The sequence below is a fragment of the Microcaecilia unicolor genome, chromosome 7 (assembly GCF_901765095.1).
Source record: "Microcaecilia unicolor chromosome 7, aMicUni1.1, whole genome shotgun sequence".
Taxonomy (NCBI): Eukaryota; Metazoa; Chordata; class Amphibia; order Gymnophiona; family Siphonopidae; genus Microcaecilia; species Microcaecilia unicolor.
This window is the reverse complement of record NC_044037.1, coordinates 285,558,901-285,577,167: the sequence shown is the minus strand read 5'-3', so window position 1 is coordinate 285,577,167 and position 18,267 is coordinate 285,558,901. Positions and strand designations below refer to the sequence as shown.

The 18,267-nt window shown below is 45.6% G+C and overlaps 1 protein-coding gene across 4 annotated transcripts in view; it reads right to left on the bottom strand.

Moving 5' to 3' along the window:
* Positions 1 to 18,267, bottom strand: part of IQCB1 (IQ motif containing B1) — a 105,671-nt gene that overhangs the window by 3,743 nt on the left and 83,661 nt on the right. For all 4 annotated transcript variants that reach the window (XM_030209760.1, XM_030209761.1, XM_030209758.1 and 1 more), the window contains exons 11-13: positions 17,256 to 17,404; positions 8,596 to 8,727; positions 8,197 to 8,353 (exon numbers count right to left, since the gene is read on the bottom strand). In XM_030209760.1, coding sequence (XP_030065620.1) covers positions 8,197 to 8,353; positions 8,596 to 8,727; positions 17,256 to 17,404 — 438 coding nt within the window. The remainder of the gene's footprint in view (positions 1 to 8,196; positions 8,354 to 8,595; positions 8,728 to 17,255; positions 17,405 to 18,267) is intronic.

The following is an 18,267-nucleotide window of genomic DNA, read 5'->3' as shown; positions in this document are numbered from 1 at the left end:
GGAAATGCAATCTGCTAGCCAATTTGAAATGGTGCATTTCCCCACAGCCACTCCCCTCCTGTTGGGATCAAAAGAAACAAACAATTGGGCGGACTGTCTGTTGGGCTGTGTCCGCTCCAGATAGAAGGCCAATGCTCTTTTGCAGTCCAATGTGTGCAGTTGACGTTCAGCAGGGCAGGAATGAGGACGGGGAAAGAATGTTGGCAAGACAATTGACTGGTTCAGATGGAACTCTGACACTACCTTCGGCAAGAACTTAGGGTGAGTGCGGAGGACTACCCTATTATGATGAAATCTGGTGTAAGGGGCCTGGGCTACCAGGGCCTGAAGCTCACTGACTCTACGAGCTGAAGTAACTGCCACCAAGAAAATGACCTTCCAGGTCAAGTACTTCAGATGGCAGGAGTTCAGTGGCTCAAAAGGAGGTTTCATCAGCTGGGTGAGAACGACATTGAGATCCCATGACACTGTAGGAGGTTTGACGGGGGGCTTTGACAAAAGCAAACCTCTCATGAAGCGAACAACTAAAGGCTGTCCTGAGATCGGCTTACCTTCCACACGGTTATGGTATGCACTGATTGCGCTAAGGTGGACCCTTACAGAGTTGGTCTTGAGACCAGACTCAGACAAGTGCAGAAGGTATTCAAGCAGGGTCTGTGTAGGACAGGAGCGAGGATCTAAGGCCTTGCTGTCACACCAGACGGCAAACCTCCTCCATAAAATGAAGTAACTCCTCTTAGTGGAATCTTTTCTGGAAGCAAGTAAGACACGGGAGACACCCTGCGACAGACCCAAAGAGGCAAAGTCTACGCTCTCAACATCCAGGCTGTGAGAGCCAGAGACTGGAGGTTGGGATGCAGAAGCGCCCCTTCGTTCTGTGTGATGAGGGTCGGAAAACACTCCAATCTCCACAGTTCTTCGGAGGACAACTCCAGAAGGAGAGGGAACCAGATCTGACGCGGCCAAAAAGGAGCAATCAGGATCATGGTGCCTCGGTCTTGCTTGAGTTTCAACAAAGTCTTCCCCACCAGAGGTATGGGAGGATAAGCATACAGCAGGCCGTCCCCCCAATCCAGGAGGAAGGCATCCGATGCCAGTCTGCCGTGGGCCTGAAGTCTGGAACAGAACTGAAGGACCTTGTGGTTGGCTCGAGATGCAAAGAGATCTACCAAGGGGGTGCCCCACACCTGGAAGATCTGGCGCACTACTCTGGAGTTGAGCGACCACTCGTGAGGTTGCATAATCCTGCTCAACCTGTTGGCCAGACTGTTGTGCCTGCCAGGTATGTGGCTTGGAGCAACATGCCGTAACGGCGAGCCCACAGCCACATGCTGACGGCTTCCTGACACAGGGGGCGAGATCCGGTGCCCCCCTGCTTGTTGATGTAATACATGGCAACCTGGTTGTCTGTCTGAATTTGGATAATTTGGTGGGACAGCCGATCTCTGAAAGCCTTCAGAGCGTTCCAGACCGCTAGTAACTCCAGGAGATTGATCTGCAGATCGCGTTCCTGGAGGGACCAGCTTCCCTGGGTGTGAAGTCCATCGACATAAGCTCCCCACCCCAGGAGAGACGCATCCGTAGTCAGCACTTTTTGTGGCTGAGGAATTTGGAAAGGGCGTCCCAGAGTTAAATTGGACCAAATCGTGCACCAATACAGGGATTTGAGAAAACTCGTGGACAGGTGGATCACGTCTTCTAGATCCCCAGCAGCTTGAAACCACTGGGAAGCTAGGGTCCATTGAGCAGATCGCATGTGAAGACGAGCCATGGGAGTCACATGAATTGTGGAGGCCTTGTGGCCAAGCAATCTCAACATCTGCCGAGCTGTGATCTGCTGGGACGCTTGTACCCGGGAGCCGAGGGACAGCAGGTTGTTGGCCCTTGTCTCTGGAAGATAGGCACGAGCCGTCCGAGAATCCAGCAGAGCTCCTATGAATTCGAGTCTCTGTACTGGGAGAAGATGGGACTTTGGATAATTTATCACAAACCCCAGTAGCTCCAGGAGTCGAATAGTCATCTGCATGGACTGTAGAGCTCCTGCCTCGGATGTGTTCTTCACCAGCCAATCGTCGAGATAAGGGAACACATGCACTCCCAGCCTGCGAAGCGCTGCTGCTACTACAGCCAGGCACTTCATGAACACTCTGGGCGCAGAGGCAAGCCCAAAGGGTAGCACACAGTACTGGAAGTGACGTGTGCCCAGCTGAAATCGCAGATACTACCTGTGAGCTGGCAATATCGGGATGTGCGTGTAGGCGTCCTTCAAGTCCAGAGAGCATAGCCAATCGTTTTCCTGAATCATGGGAAGAAGGGTGCCCAGGGAAAGCATCCTGAACTTTTCCTTGACCAGATATTTGTTCAGGGCCCTTAGGTCTAGGATGGGACGTATCCCCCCTGTTTTCTTTTCCATAAGGAAGTACCTGGAATAGAATCCCAGCCCTTCTTGCCCGGATGGCACGGGCTCGACCGCATTGGCGCTGAGAAGGGCGGAGAGTTCCTCTGCAAGTACCTGCTTGTGCTGGAAGCTGTAGGACTGAGCTCCCGTTGGGCAATTTGGAGGCTTCGAGGCCAACTATTTGAAGGGAGCTTGTCCACCAAGCCCGCCAACTGCCGCACATTGTTCCGCATATGGATGCTCGTGTAGAGCTGGTAGGACTGAATCTTGGCCACGAGCATAGAGGAATGATAGGCCTTCCTCCCAAAGGAGTCTAAGGTTCTGGAGTCTTTGCCCGGGGGCGCCGAAGCATGCTCTCTAGAACTCTTAGCCTTCTTCAGGGCCAGATCCACCACACCAGAGTCGTGAGGCAACTGAGTGCGCATCAGCTCTGGGTCCCCATGGATCCGATACTGGGATTCGATCTTCTTGGGAATGTGGGGATTAGTTAGTGGCTTGGTCCAGTTCGCCAGCAATGTCTTTTTTAGGACATGATGCATGGGTACTGTGGACGCTTCCTTAGGTGGAGAAGGATAGTCCAAGAGCTCAAACATTTCAGCCCTGGGCTCATCCTCCACAACCACCGGGAAGGGGATGGCCGTAGACATCTCCCGGACAAAGGCCGCGAAAGACAGACTCTCGGGAGGAGAAAGCTGCCTTTCAGGGGAGGGAGTGGGGTCAGAAGGAAGGCCATCAGACTCCTCGTCAGAGAATTATCTGATGTCCTCCTCCCACGAGGCCTCACCATCGGTATCAGACACAAGTTCACGAACCTGCGTCTGAAGCTGTGCCCGACTCGACTCCGTGGAAACATGGCCACGGTAGGAGCGTCGAGTGGTGGACTCCCTCGCCAGCATCGGCGAAGCTCCCTCCGCCGTCGTCATCGAGGAGTCTGCCTGGGAGGCGGCCATAGCCAGTACCGCAAGCGGTACCAGTACCGGAGACCTCACCTTGGGCAAGGGGCCAGCCGGCGCCTCACTCGACGGTACCGGAGGCGCAAGCACCCCCGGTACCGGAGGGGAAGGGCACAACAGCTCTCCCAGAATCTCTGGAAGAACGACCCGGAGACTCTTGTGCAGAGCGGCTGTGGAGAAAGACTGAGAAGCCGATGCAGGTGTCGCCGGTACCACCGACGTCGCCGCAGCCTTTCGATACCTCGGTACCGACGATGCCGAAGGTAGGGGCCTCGATGCAGTCGATGCCGAGGTCGAAGACGTCGATGCTGTCGATGTCGATGCACTCGATACCCGTGCTGTTGTGGTCGAAGAGCCCGAGAACAACGCGTTCAACTGGGCCAATCTCGCTACCTGAGTCCTCTTTTTTTAAAAGAGCACAAAGACTGCAGGCCTGCAGGCGGTGCCCAGCCCCCAGACACTGAAGACACGAAGCGTGCCTATCAGTGAGCGAGATTACCCGGGCGCACTGGGTGCACTTCTTGAAGCCGCTGGAAGACTTCGATGACATGGGCAGAAAAATCACGCCGGCGAAATCAAAATTCGCGATGATGACGAAGGGCACCAAAAAGAAGGGAGAAAAACCCGAATCGAGGCCAAATAGGCCGGTCCCGAAAGTGAAAGGAAACTTACGCGGGGAAAAAGCTGGAAACACGGGAAAAGGGTAAAGACCGATCGGTCTCTTTTTTTTTTTTAGCGAAAATCGCGAAGACAACTTGAGGGGCACGAAACGGCGGTAAAACATGACCGTCCCGAGCGCGGACAAAAGAAGACTGACGAACACGAGCCGGTTCGGGCGGGAAGACGGCCGCGCTTGCGCGGTGCGCATCGGCGCGCAAGGACTAGCAAAGGCCTTTGCTAGTGAAGTTTCCGGTTGGAGGGGGCTGCCATGGACGTCACTCATCAGTGAGAACAAGCAGCCTGCTTGTCCTCGGAGAAAATTTCTTTGCTATCATTTAGGAAACAGCTAAAGGCATGTACCGGGGTACAAAGTATATTGTAATGATAGGGTGGACCGGACTGGTGGAGGGGTAGCATTGTATATTAACGAGAGCCTTGACTCAGATAGATTACAAATTCAGCAGGACACAAATCACACCTTTGAATCACTGTGGGTTGAAATTCCATGTATAAAAGGGAAAAAAATGGTGATAGGAGTTTACTACCGTCCGCCTCGCCAGGATGAGCAGGTAGACACAGAAATGATAAAAGAAATCAGAGACGCGAACAAAATGGGCAATGTGATAATAATGGGTGACTTCAATTATCCAAATATAGACTGGGTAAATGTAACATCGGGACACGCTACAGAGATACAATTCCTTGATGAAATCAAGGACAGCTTTATGGAGCAACTGGTGCAGGAGCCGACGAGAGAGGGAAAAATTCTAGACTTGGTCCTTAGTGGAGCGCATGATCTGGTGAGGGACGTTATGGTACTGGGGCCGCTTGATAACAGTGACCATAATATGATCAGTTTTGACATCGACCTTGAAGTAACTGTACACAGAAAGTCAAGTACGTTAGTGTTTAACTTTAAAAAAGGAGACTATGATAAAATGAGAAGAACGGTAAAAAAAAAACTTAGGGGGGCAACTGAGAGAGTAAAAACTGTACAACAGGCGTGGACGCTGTTAAAAAATACCATCCTGGAGGCCCAGGCCATACATATTCCGCGAATTAGAAAAGAAAGACGGAAGTCCAAAAGATACCCGGCCTGGTTGAAAAGTGAGGTGAAGGAAGCTATTAGGGCTAAAAGAAACGCCTTCAGAAAATGGAAGAAGGAACCGTCTGAAAATAACAAGAAACAGCATAAGGAGTGTCAAAGCAAATGCAAGGCGCAGATTAAGAAGGCCAAGAGGGAGTATGAAAAAAAGATAGCATTAGAGGCAAAAAAACATAGTAAAAAATTTTTTCGGTATATTAAAAGCAGGAAGCCGGCAAAAGAATCAGTTGGGCCGCTGGATGACCGAGGGGTAAAAGGGGCGATCAAGGAAGACAAAGATGTAGCGGAGAGACTGAATGAATTCTTTGCTTCGGTCTTCACCGAGGAAGATTTGGGTGGGATACCGGTGTCGGAAATGGTATTTCAAGCGGACGAGTCGGAGAAACTTACTGACTTCACGGTAAACCTGGAGGACGTAATGGGGCAGTTCGGCAAACTGAAGAGTAGCAAATCTCCTGGACCGGATGGTATTCATCCTAGAGTACTGATAGAACTGAAAAACGAGCTTGCGGAGCTACTGCTAGTGATATGCAACTTATCCTTAAAATCGAGCGTGGTACCGGAAGATTGGAGGGTGGCCAATGTAACGCCCATTTTTAAAAAAGGCTCCAGGGGAGATCCGGGAAATTATAGACCGGTGAGTCTGACGTCGGTGCCTGGGAAAATGGTAGAGGCTATTATTAAAAACAAAATTATAGAGCACATCTGAGGACATGGATTACTGAGACCAAGTCAGCATGGCTTTTGTGTGGGGAAATCTTGCCTGACCAATTTACTTCAATTCTTTGAAGGAGTGAACAAACATGTGGAGAAAGGGGAGTCGGTTGATATTGTGTATCTGGATTTTCAAAAGGCGTTTGACAAGGTACCTCATGAAAGGCTACAGAGGAAATTGGAGGGTCATGGGATAGGAGGAAATGTCCTATTGTGGATTAAAAGCTGGTTGAAGGATAGGAAACAGAGAGTAGGGTTAAATGGGCAGTATTCACAATGGAGAAGGGTAGTTAGTGGGGTTCCTCAAGGGTCCGTGCTAGGACCGCTGCTTTTTAATATATTTATAAATGATTTAGAGATGGGAGTAACTAGCGAGGTAATTAAATTTGCTGATGACACAAAGTTATTCAAAGTCGTTAAATCACGACAGGATTGTGAAAAATTACAAGAGGACCTTACAAGACTGGGAGACTGGGCGGCTAAATGGCAGATGATGTTTAATGTGAGCAAGTGCAAGGTGATGCATGTGGGAAAAAAGAACCCGAATTATAGCTACGTCATGCAAGGTTCCACGTTAGGAGTTACGGACCAAGAAAGGGATCTGGGTGTCGTCGTCGATAACACACTGAAACCTTCTGCTCAGTGTGCTGCTGCGGCTAAGAAAGCGAATAGAATGTTGGGTATTATTAGGAAAGGTATGGAAAAGAGGTGTGAGGATGTTATAATGCCGTTGTATCGCTCCATGGTGCGACCGCACCTTGAGTATTGTGTTCAATTCTGGTCGCCGCATCTCAAGAAGGATATAGTAGAATTGGAAAAGGTGCAGCGAAGGGCGACTAAAATGATAGCGGGGATGGGACGACTTCCCTATGAAGAAAGACTAAGGAGGCTAGGGCTATTCAGCTTGGAGAAGAGACGGCTGAGGGGAGACATGATAGAGGTATATAAAATAATGAGTGGAGTGGAACAGGTGGATGTGAAGCATCTGTTCACGCTTTCCAAAAATACTAGGACTAGGGGGCATGCGATGAAACTACAGTGTAGTAAATTTAAAACAAATCGGAGAAAATTTTTCTTCACCCAACGTGTAATTAAACTCTGGAATTCGTTGCCGGAGAAAGTGGTGAAGGCGGTTAGCTTAGCAGAGTTTAAAAAGGGGTTGGACGGTTTCCTAAAGGACAAGTCCATAAACCGCTACTAAACGGACTTGGAAAAATCCAAAATTCCAGGAATAACATGTATAGAATGTTTGTACGTTTGGGAAGCTTGCCAGGTGCCCTTGGCCTGGATTGGCCGCTGTCGTGGACAGGATGCTGGGCTCGATGGACCCTTGGTCTTTTCCCAGTATGGCATTACTTATGTACTTATGTACTTATAACTATTTTTTATCTTAACAGTGTTATTACTTGGGTATGTTTTAGAGATGGAGAACAGTAATGTTTACATTTGTTTATTGTTATTATATGTATTATGCTTTTATGCATGCACTGTTAGAATTTTTTTTAGATAACATGGCCTAGAAATCTGATAAATAAAAATACTCCTTTGGCGATGCCAGCCCCAGTATAGCATCCCTCTTTTTCTCTCTATGCAGCATCTCTTCTCCCCACCCCACAACCCTTTCAGTACCACTCCTCTTCCACCCTGCCTACTTGATGTGGAAGGACATAGAAAAGGGCATCAGAGTCATCCATAGCAGCTTGAATAGCCATGGATGGTTAGTGCAGTCAGCTAAGAACCTGGGGGATCCGGGTTCAATTCCCACTGTAGCTCCTTGTGATCCTGGGTAGTCACTTAACCCTTCACTGCCTCAGGTACAAAAACTTAGATTGTCAGCCAACTAGGGACAGAGAAAGTACCTACATATAATAAGTAAACTACTTTGGTTGTACTACAGAAAGGTGGTACAGAACTTAATAAACATAGACTCAGAGGCTACATACCCCAAAGGGCTCCTTAACACTGTACGATCCGCAAGTAGTAGCAACCAACCATGTATGACAACCTTTGTAGCTGAGACACTGACTGTACATGGCATAGGAGGACACATGGGTTGTGTTAGGTACTGTGTCCTTCTGTCGTATGGCTATCTGTTTCAGAAATATTGAGTTTCAATTTTTCCCATCTCTCTCAATTGAACACTCACTTGAAACACTGCATCCTCACAATTTTTATAATTTGATTAAATGGCAGTAGTACAGTCAGTGAGGTGACCTGCTACACAGTATGTTTTGATACACAATTTACCTTCTTATCCTTTCACAGAGGCCCACCATACTACTAACACAGGATTTTCTTTTAACACAAGTTTAATCCATTGACTGAAAAAACAAACAAACAAAAAACCTATTTAGAATGATTCCTACTCATCAGCATTGTGATGTCGGTGTTGATCTGGGCCAGTAAAGCCTCTCTACGTAGCTCTGCTTTCTGCTGAAGTCTCCTCTTCAAAAGGTATTGTCCTAGTGTTTCCTGGGCATGTACATGCAGTTCTTTCCCCTGTTCTTCTGACAACTGGGAAACCTAAGTGAGGCAACATATGATTTATCAAAATTATGAAACATGTTATATGCAATATATTTACAAAAATATGACAGATGCTAATTTTTTTAGTACATTAAATTCTGTTTCTTATTCATTACATTAATGGTAATAATCAGCACTATAAATTTCTAGCCTCAGGCACAGAGCTTAGAAACAGTACAGTACACCTGCATCTTTTTGTACTTTCAGCTTGTAGTGAATAGAGTAAAAAGAAAGCATACTGGATGAAGTCTGAAGTATTCATCTATCTTTTCTTGGAGCTCAAGTCTTCGTGCATCTGTAAGTTCAGCAGGTCCTTTCCATGGAGAAAGTGCCTCCCTGATACGTCTACGTTTTTTCAAAAACCTAATTGCCTGCATTAAGGAAAGCACAAAAATGTTGTAATCTAAAATGCCATAATTGTAATCCATAAAGATGATAGCTAAAATGCAATACTGATATTACCATACTCTGAGGACAAGCAAAACATAGTATACTCACGTGTGAGGGTGACGTCACCAACGGATCCCCAGTGCGGAAGCTGCCCAGCATTCTGTAACTTCTTAAAGCCTTTGGCAGGCCCCCCTCTGTGCATACATGAGTGCCTTCCCACCTGCCCAAGTTGCGTAAGACCTGCAGTTTCACTTTCTCAACAGAGCTAAGAAATCAAACCTTCTATTGCTGGAGTGAGTTATTTTTCTCTCAAGAGATTTTGGCTTCCTGCCTCTTAGTTTTAGTAGTGAATAGTATGGGACTGTTTTTTTTTTTTCTACAAATTCTTCCCTCTCCCATGTTTCTTTTGTTTTCTTGGCATTCAAGTGGTGCACAGACTGTGTTACGATCATATCTGTGACTGACCCACATGGCATGTGCCTAAAATGACAGCAGATAAAGACCAGTTGGCTCATCTAGTTTGTCTAGCTTTTATGACCTGCCAACCACAGAAGATTGCTCACATGTAGGATATTGCTCCTTACCCAATTAAATGTTCCTTTTTTTCCCTTTTTGGGTCTATACCATCCTGCGTAGACAATCATACAAATTCTGATGCTTAATCCAATAACCAGGCTCCCTTCTTCTAATAATCTAAACTACCACCAAAACAAGTAAGGCTGTTGTCATAACATTTGGCCACCTAAGTCCCTACAGTTACCACTAACCTGTTGGCATCAACCCAGATAGTTTTTGGTGAGTTGCCACTTGTTGGTTCCAACCTGGCTACCCTTTTACCTGTAGTATCAGTAGACTGTGCTGCCTTTCAAGTTGATGTAAGAAGGTGTACTAAGCTGAGCACACCTTTTTACTCACATTTTTAATAAATTGGCAGGATCTCAATACTGGCTTCACCACCCTCCTCCCAACCTGCAGGCCCGGAGGATCTGATCCCTCAAATTACAGCTGCTGTCGTGGAGGCTCTGGATACCAGGTTTAATCAATTGTCTGAACAGAACGCAGACATCTCATAGGTGACCTCAGAGCTGGCTAGATGAACAAGGGAACTGGAATGTCAGGTATCGGAGGTGGAGGACATCGCCCAAGCCCAAGTAACTGATCTGGCGCAATTGAAGGACCTGGTCCAGACCCAACAAGAAAAACTTGATGACCTTGAAAACAGATTTAGGAGGGATAACTTATCATAAGTTTCTCAGAGCTGGAGTCTGAGACCTCCTTGTGCACCATATTGGAAATATGGTTTTGATGGAGGCCAGCGGGGGAACTCCCATCAAGCTGGAATGTGTGCACCGGGTAGGGCAGCAGCATGGAGATGAGCGGAGGCCTCAAGTGGTTTTGGTCAAGTTCCACAGATATCCACACAAAGCTGCAGTGCTTCAACTCTATAAATCCCGACAGGAAAAAATACATTACAATGGCTGAGTGATTTGGCTGTTTCCTGACTACTCAGCTTCTCTCTCGGCCAGACACCGAGAAATCTCTTCGGTTTGCACCTCCCTGGTGGAACCTAATAAGATTTCAGCTACAATATCCAGCTACCCTACAAATCGTTGCCACAGAGGCATGGACATCTTATAACACCCCGCAAGCCGCTCAGGACTGGCTGAACTCTGCAGGTAGAATATGACTGGATGTTTTATATAGACCACAAGTTAATAAGCATTTGGTTTATTCAAGAGCATTTACCATCAGTTGTGGCCGTGATGGACTCCACAGTTGTGAAAGACAGCTGTCCCCTTAACTGTTGAAGGAGACGGAAGGCATGGAACCCCAGTGGCCTGGGTCTGGCGCTGCACTGTGGGAGGCGCTGGAATGGGACACCTTACAAGGCCTTCGGATTCTTTTGCTTACTGATTTACTGAGGAGCTCTGTGAAGCTGTGAACTTTGCATTGGATTTACAAAGAAACAATGTTGATGGGCCTCTCCTGTCACTGGGGTCACCAGCCTGGTATTGTTTGATGAGATTTGTAATGCTGAAGTTTTCATTTGTTATTGAACTAAGAGGGCGGAGATCTCTTAATAGCATTTTTGTGACCTTTTTATTCTCTCTTTGAGGAAGAGAGATAATTGGAATGCAGCGTGCCAAATGGGAGTGGGGAGACAAAGATAGGACAGGGGAGAGAGCAATATAGGAAGGGGACAAGGGGGTAGTGAGGGTTTTTGGACCAACTGCACCAAGGCACTAATGTATACAATAGGGGTAATCGCAAACAATTTCCTGGTTGGTTGGGATTCCAGACTTTCTTGGTGGTGGTGCAGTCCTGGAGCGAGGCTGGGTGCTCCAGGGCATGTTCCTTCTTGTACGTGATCTTGCAGTCCATTGTATTCCGAGAGGTAATGATACTGTCTACCTATACAGTAGCTACTTGGAACGTGGGGAGCATTCCTTCTCCAATTAAGAGATCAAAAATCTTGGTTATCTTGAATCGCCTCTATGTGGATGCTGCCTGTATACAGGAGACAAAGCTAACCGATAGTGAACACCAGAAATTAAAACGCCAATGGGTGGGAGAAGTATTCCATGTTTTCACAGGGGGGAGTGGCCATCTTACTCAGAAAATCACTAAATTATAGAGCGAAGCTGTTTTTTTAAAAGATGACTTAGATCATTATCTGGTAATCAGGTTGTGGGTGCAGGGACACCTGGTGCACTTGTTAGCACTATATGGCCCCCCTCCCTACAATGCCCAATCTTATCCTTCCTTATTGTGACGGTTACTTCCTTATTCACATGAGAACTTAATAGTAGTGGGAGTTACTAACTTAGTCCTGGATGGGTCTCAGGACTAGACGCCTGGCCCCTGAGGCTGACAGCCCGACAATTGGGGGAGGGGGTGCTGTGCACTTTTTTAGCGGACTTGAAGTTGGTGGACCCTTGGTGTCTTCTCCACCCAGGGGAATGCGATTATACTCATGTATCGAGGGCTCATGGCATACTATCTAGATTGGATTATGTCCTTTCATCATGTGATATGGGCGGTGGTGGGTCCCGGGGACATGTCGGACCATTCCACTGTTTGGGTGGACCTGGTGCCTCCGGCTACTTACCAACCCGCTCATCACTGGCGGTTCCCTGCCTACTTGTCTCAGGATCAGGAATTTCTTAAGTATCTTGACAACAAGTGGAAACAATTCTTAGTACCTAATGGCCAACACGCAGACCAGCCATGTTTGTTTTGGGATACAGTGAAAAATGTAATGTGGGATGAGGTGATTGCATTTGTTAATGCTCGCAATGCTTGCTTGGCTGCCAGTGTCATTACAATTTGAATGTCAATTAGCGAGGGCCAAGAGGGCATTAATACAGTCACCCACCCTCGATAACAAAGAAATTTATCACACTACCCAGATTACTCTTAATACAGTAATTCATGAACATACAAATCGTTTTCTTCTATATAGGAAATATCACTTCTACAAGTGCCCAAATGGTCAATGGGGAGTGGAGGAGTAGCCTATTAGTGCAGTGAACTTTGATCCTAGGGAACTGAGTTCGATTCCCACTGCAGCTCCTTGTGACTCTGGGCAAGTCACTTAACCCTCCATTGCCCCTGGTACAAAATAAGTACCTGAATATATGTAAACCGCTTTGAATGTAGTTGCAAAAACCTCAGAAAGGCGGTATATCAAGTCCCATTTCCCCCTTTCCAATTTGCCAGGGTACAAGACAGGGATGCCCATTGTCGCCACTATTATTTATACTCTCCTTGGAGCTTCTTCTATAGGTGCTCAACAGCAACCCACAAATCGCAGGGGTGCAGATACTAGATACTCAAATCAAGGGCCTGGCGGTTTGCAGACGACCTGTTGGTAGTATTAACAAGATCTCAGAGTTCCTTACCAGCACTGCTTAATTTGCTCGCTTAATATAAAAGGTTGTCTGGGTTATCCCTTAATCTTCAAAAGTCCAGGGCTTTGCCATTTGGGGAAGGGGTGCCAACCAATAGGAACCTTCCCGCTACAATGGGAGGTTGAGGCCCTCTGATATCTGGATGTGCTCATCCCCGCCGACCTCATTACCCTATATGAAAGGAATATTCGGCCCTTGGTGGAAGTGACCAGACTGAGATTGGGTTTTTGGGGGATCTTTCCGCTTTCACTTTGAGGGTGGATATAACTTTTCAATATGATATTGACCCCCAAATGGCTTTACACCTTTTAATTACTACTTCTCTTCATACGGGGATGCAAGGTAAAAAACCTAGACTGTCTATGGTGACTTTGCAGACTCCTCTAAGTCATGGGGTCATGGGCTTGGCTCAACTTGAAATACTTGTCCGTGGCGAGCAACAATGCGCCACATTAATGATTGGTACAGAGGTACTGCCTACTTTTCCAATACCGACTAGAAACAGGACTGGTCCCAGGTGTTTATTTCACTAGTGTATTCCATGGATGACTACCTTGCCCAAAGGAGTATACAAAAAGGAACCACCACCACCGCCAACTCCAGGCTCCGCCCTTTCTGCCTCGCCTCACCCCATGCTTGGAATAAACTCCCTGAGCCCATACGCCAGGCCCCCTCCCTGCCCATCTTCAAATCCTTGCTTAAAGCCCACCTCTTCAATGTTGCCTTTGGCACCTAACCACTATACCTCTATTCCTCTATTCATGAAATCTAGACTGCCCCAACTTGACATTTCGTCCTTTAGATTGTAAGCTCCTTTGAGCAGGGACTGTCCTTTTGTGTTAAACTGTACAGCGCTGTGTAACCATAGTAGCGCTCTAGAAATGTTAAGTAGTAGTAGTAGTAGTATGCCTGACTTTCTCACCCAGAACGACACCTTTCCTCGCCCTCAAGTGATAATCTGGATTTTCCGCTGGAGCAGAGAGGAGGTCCATTTGTTAGATGGAAACAGAAAGGGATAATTTACTTACTTCAGATGGTGGACCTTGAACGCAGACCAAAATCTTTTGAGTCTTTACAACAGGAATATCATATTCCTGCCTCAGAAGCCTTTCAATATACTCAGGCACAACACTATGTATGTTCCTTATCCTGGGCTGATTTGAAAGAAGATGTACAAGATTCCCTTGCAGAAAATTTCACTCTGGGAGTCCAACTATTGGTTCCGTTGTGCTTTCACCATAGACAACTAACTGTTGGACTCGATGCCTGATACTGAATATGATAGGTTGGTAAGGCAATGGAATACAGAACTGCACCTATCACTCACTGGAGACCAGATGCAAGACTATATTCTCAGCAGCCAAGCCTACTCTGAACGTGTAATCTAGAAATAAACCCTGTACAAGTTTGCACTAAGGCTATATAAAGCACTTAACCATGCCTTCAAGGTTGGTATAACCTCTACAGGGCGATGCCCCAAGTATCGAAGCCCCAGGGCCCACCTGGGGCACGTTTTGGACTTGTCCAGCTGTGCAGGCATTCTGGCGTACTCTTCATCAATACTCTGTTCAACTTTAGGGCACCTCCATAGAATGCACTCCTCTAATCCTATTTGGGGCCTATTCCTTGGAATCTAGTGGAGGATGCAACCACTTTCTCAAACGGTTTGTACTTTTTGCCATCAAGACGATCTTACAGAACTGGCATGCTCCCGACAGACCTCAGATGCAACATTGGAGAGCTATGATGATAAAGGATCTCCGCATGGAAGGAATTCTGGACATTTTCAAGGGCAGGGGTCCACATTTTCAGGCCATACGGTCCACGTTCAGGGACACCATGATCCCGAAGGTCAGAAATCTTTTACTAAACATCTGAACTACCATATCCAACCAGGAGTTTGCAACAGTGCCTTGGTGTAAAACCATAGAGAATGGTGGGGGGTAGGGTGTGGAGGAAGGGAGTAACTAAAGCTTGCAGGGTTCATTTCGGTGGGGAGGGAAGGGAGGGGGATTTTGTAATAGCTAATAATAACTCAGAGAAGTCATTTGGCCCCTGTGCAATGCTTTGGGCAATTTGAGTATTTAGCAAAACTATTATGACTGAGTGTAATTATGATGGTTGTTGTTCTTGTTTTCTGAGTTTAATAAAACAGATTCAAACATAATTATATAGTGGTTTGTCAGTGTGGTCCCATCCTTGGAGTGACTGGCTGTTAGGATCCTTGACTTGGGTCTCTTGGGTTTAAGGGTCTACCACCATACCAAGGAACCCCAGAATGGAGAACCATGGCACAGCATTACAGATTAACTTTAGCCTCAGAAATGGAAATTAACTAAACTCCAGCTTTGTCTCAGGAGTTAAATTTCCATGCTTAAAAAAATTGGGCTAAATTACTGGAATACCAGTCAGAGACCCCTCAAGTCAATTGACTCTGTCCCTGGGAATCCCCATTCACTCATTAACAACTGCACCCAACTGGATTAGTGGGTAGGTAGGTAGCATTCTCCCGGGACAGAGTACCTATCACTTAGGGGCCCCAGGATGGACTAGGAAGACCCCAATTTCTTTTTTAAGATTATTTCTTTATAAATGTTTACAATATAAACATACAGATTGCCAATTCCATATTAGGAGATCTTCCCAATTTGAAGAAATACTCAAAACAACAAAGGCAATCAAAATGTAGCTACATGGAAAATTCAAGACCACTATAAAGGAGGGAAAGAGGAAAGGAAAAAGACAGGAAAAATAGTACAAAAATCAATATATCCAGGAAAAGCTGTTGGCAGACTAACAATACATATTAACAGATTCAACCATCCTCCTTGACATTAATAATGAAGTGTTACACTGATGCACTAGTGTTCCCTTCCATAAATCTCAACCTGTAAAAGATCATGAATCCTTCAAACTTTATAATGCATTTAGAGCACGCAATTTTAAAAAGAAATCAGCTCCAAAAGGCCAAAAAATCCTTTCCACTCGTCCTGAGATTTTTTTTTTTTTTACAGAAATTAGGATAAATCCTTACCCTTGAGCCTAAAAAGGAAACATCTTTATTACAAAAGAAAGAAATGTCCAATTTTATCAGGCTGCACAACAAATCTAACAAGCAATGTAGGCTTCACTGCTTGGAAGACCAGAGAAGTCTCAATCAAATTAGTCACATATAAAGCATCTGTATTCAAATTACACTGTCTTCCAGAATCTCCCTCTCGTGCTTGAGAGGACGCAAATAATAATCTTGAACAAACAAAGGAAAAAACTTGCAGTTGTTGCTCCTGTTTTTTAATCACTTTATCGTGCTCTTGCAAATTCAGCGAAGTCCTAGAAGAAAAATTACACAACTAGGAGACACAGGACAAAAGTGAACTCTCCATTCGCAAGACAATTGCCCAAATGTCTTCCAAGGAGACAAGAGGTGGAGCAGTGGGCTTTGGCAAGGGTATCACAGCAGTAGATAAGCTAGTATTGGCAGCAAGTTCTCCTGACTCTGTATCCCCCTGAAGGAGATCCTACCTCAGTGTTCAGATTGCTCCACCCCACTTCCCACACACACGGCAGACTCAGAGGAAGTTCTTCCCTCCAAGCTCAAAAACGGCCCGGAACTCAACAAGTTCTCTTTTTATGATTCCAAAATGCTGGACTAATGGGACCTCCTAGCTGGCACCCACACAGAACGACGGCATTGACTGAATCCAATTTAGGCATTGAAACCACATGGTGTACCTTGATTTTCCCTTTTTTTGCTTCCCCTTGGCCACTGGCACAAACTCCTAAAAATAATCCACTGCAGAGTTCAGAGAGAATCAGTATTCTGTCAGCAGCCATCTTAATTACACCCCTCTGTTTTTATTTTATTGTAAGTTTATTTACAAAATTTCTAGACTGCAAAACCGACAAAGGTGATCAAGCTGTTGTACAAAATAAAACATACATAATTAAAACTACATAAATAGGCAGACATTTGAGACATACCTCCCCCACCCCCACACAAATCCTTGGATAATCTCAGAGTTAGGCTGTAGTAATATTAGGGACTTCAATACCATTTTTAGCTCACCTTCAATACAGAAGGGTGTGTACTAAGTTTAGCACACAATTTTACTCACATTTCTGCACCAGTCTTTCTTCATGAGCTTATCCCTCCCCTGCCCTAAATACACCCTTAGAACACCTCCTCTCAATGGAACAAACTAAGGGAGAATAATTTTTAGTCAGTTGATTAACCTGAGTAAAACATATTTTACTAGTATGAATGGCTTAAAAAAATGTGTCCTCTCCACCTACTGCTCTTTAAAAAAAAAAAAAAAAATGACAATAATCCAAACCACCCATATCACCACCTTTATCCATTACACCATGCAGCCCAAAAAAGATCCAAAGACTGTTTTCTTCACATTAGCCTTTCCTGATTCCTAACCTGGATTGCTGAGTTTACCACTGGATCTTTTTTTTCTGCAACAACGGGTAACAGTTTCCTCTGTTCTTTCCCTTGCTACATCTCAAATGTGTAGGTCATTTTTAGCTTGTAAACTGGAGGAGCGGAATAGAAAATATGAAAATAAATAGGACAGTTGAATTTAAAGACTTACAGCTCTCTGAATGGTGACAGCTGCTTTGTACTGCTTAAGAGCTTGTCTCTGCTGATGAAAAATTCTCCTTTCCTTGTGGCCTCGCCAGTGCCTCTGGATCATTAAGGCTGATTTCTCCTGCATTTCTTGCATGTGTCTATCCACCTGGCCTAGAGAAAGTGACAAAGCTACCCTTAATAAACAAATTCTCAATGCCCCCCCCCCCCCAACCTTAACCAAGTTACTAGAAACAATATTGAAGAAATAATGAATAAAATAATAACAGGGTGACTTTTAAACATTTTTTATATGCTGCATTTCCAGGAAGATACTCAACAAGTAGACATTTTTCAAAAAAGTAGCTGATTTAGTTCAGTAATTCCCAAAGTGGGTGGTACCAACCCCCGGGGGCCCTTGGACTTGTCTAAGGGGACCTTGTGAGACAAGGTGGCAGCTTGGGGGCGCTGCACTGTCTCAGGGGGGCCCTGAGGGAAAAGCACAATATAGAGATGTTATTTGCAAAGCAACTAATAACACAAAAGGGGAGTCATTATTTCGTATTGTTGAGCAATTCTTCAAGGAAAAGGAAATTACACATACTAATATACTCACAGTAAAACTGATGGAGCACCATCAATGATAGGCCATTACCTTGGATGTATTGCTTATTTGAAAAATGCAATACCAAATGTTTTTTTTTTACTATTCATTGTGTGATTCATCGACATTTGGTTGCAAAAAATCTGAGTGATCAGTTGCATAAATCATTGCACTATGTTATTATTGCAGCTAATAAAATCAAAGCTCATTCTCTCAATGATTGATTCTGGGGAAGGGGGAGCCTATTCCGGAATGATGGGCTCCACCTTAACTAGGGTGGGACCAGGCTGCTACCATCGGCATTTAAAAAGGAGACAGAGCAGCTTTAGAATCTGGGGGAAGGCTGACAGTTGTTCAAAAGTGCATAGTTTGGAACAAGGTATCTTTCAAAGATATCACCAAAACAGGGAAGATGGTGTATCCCAATAGTGAG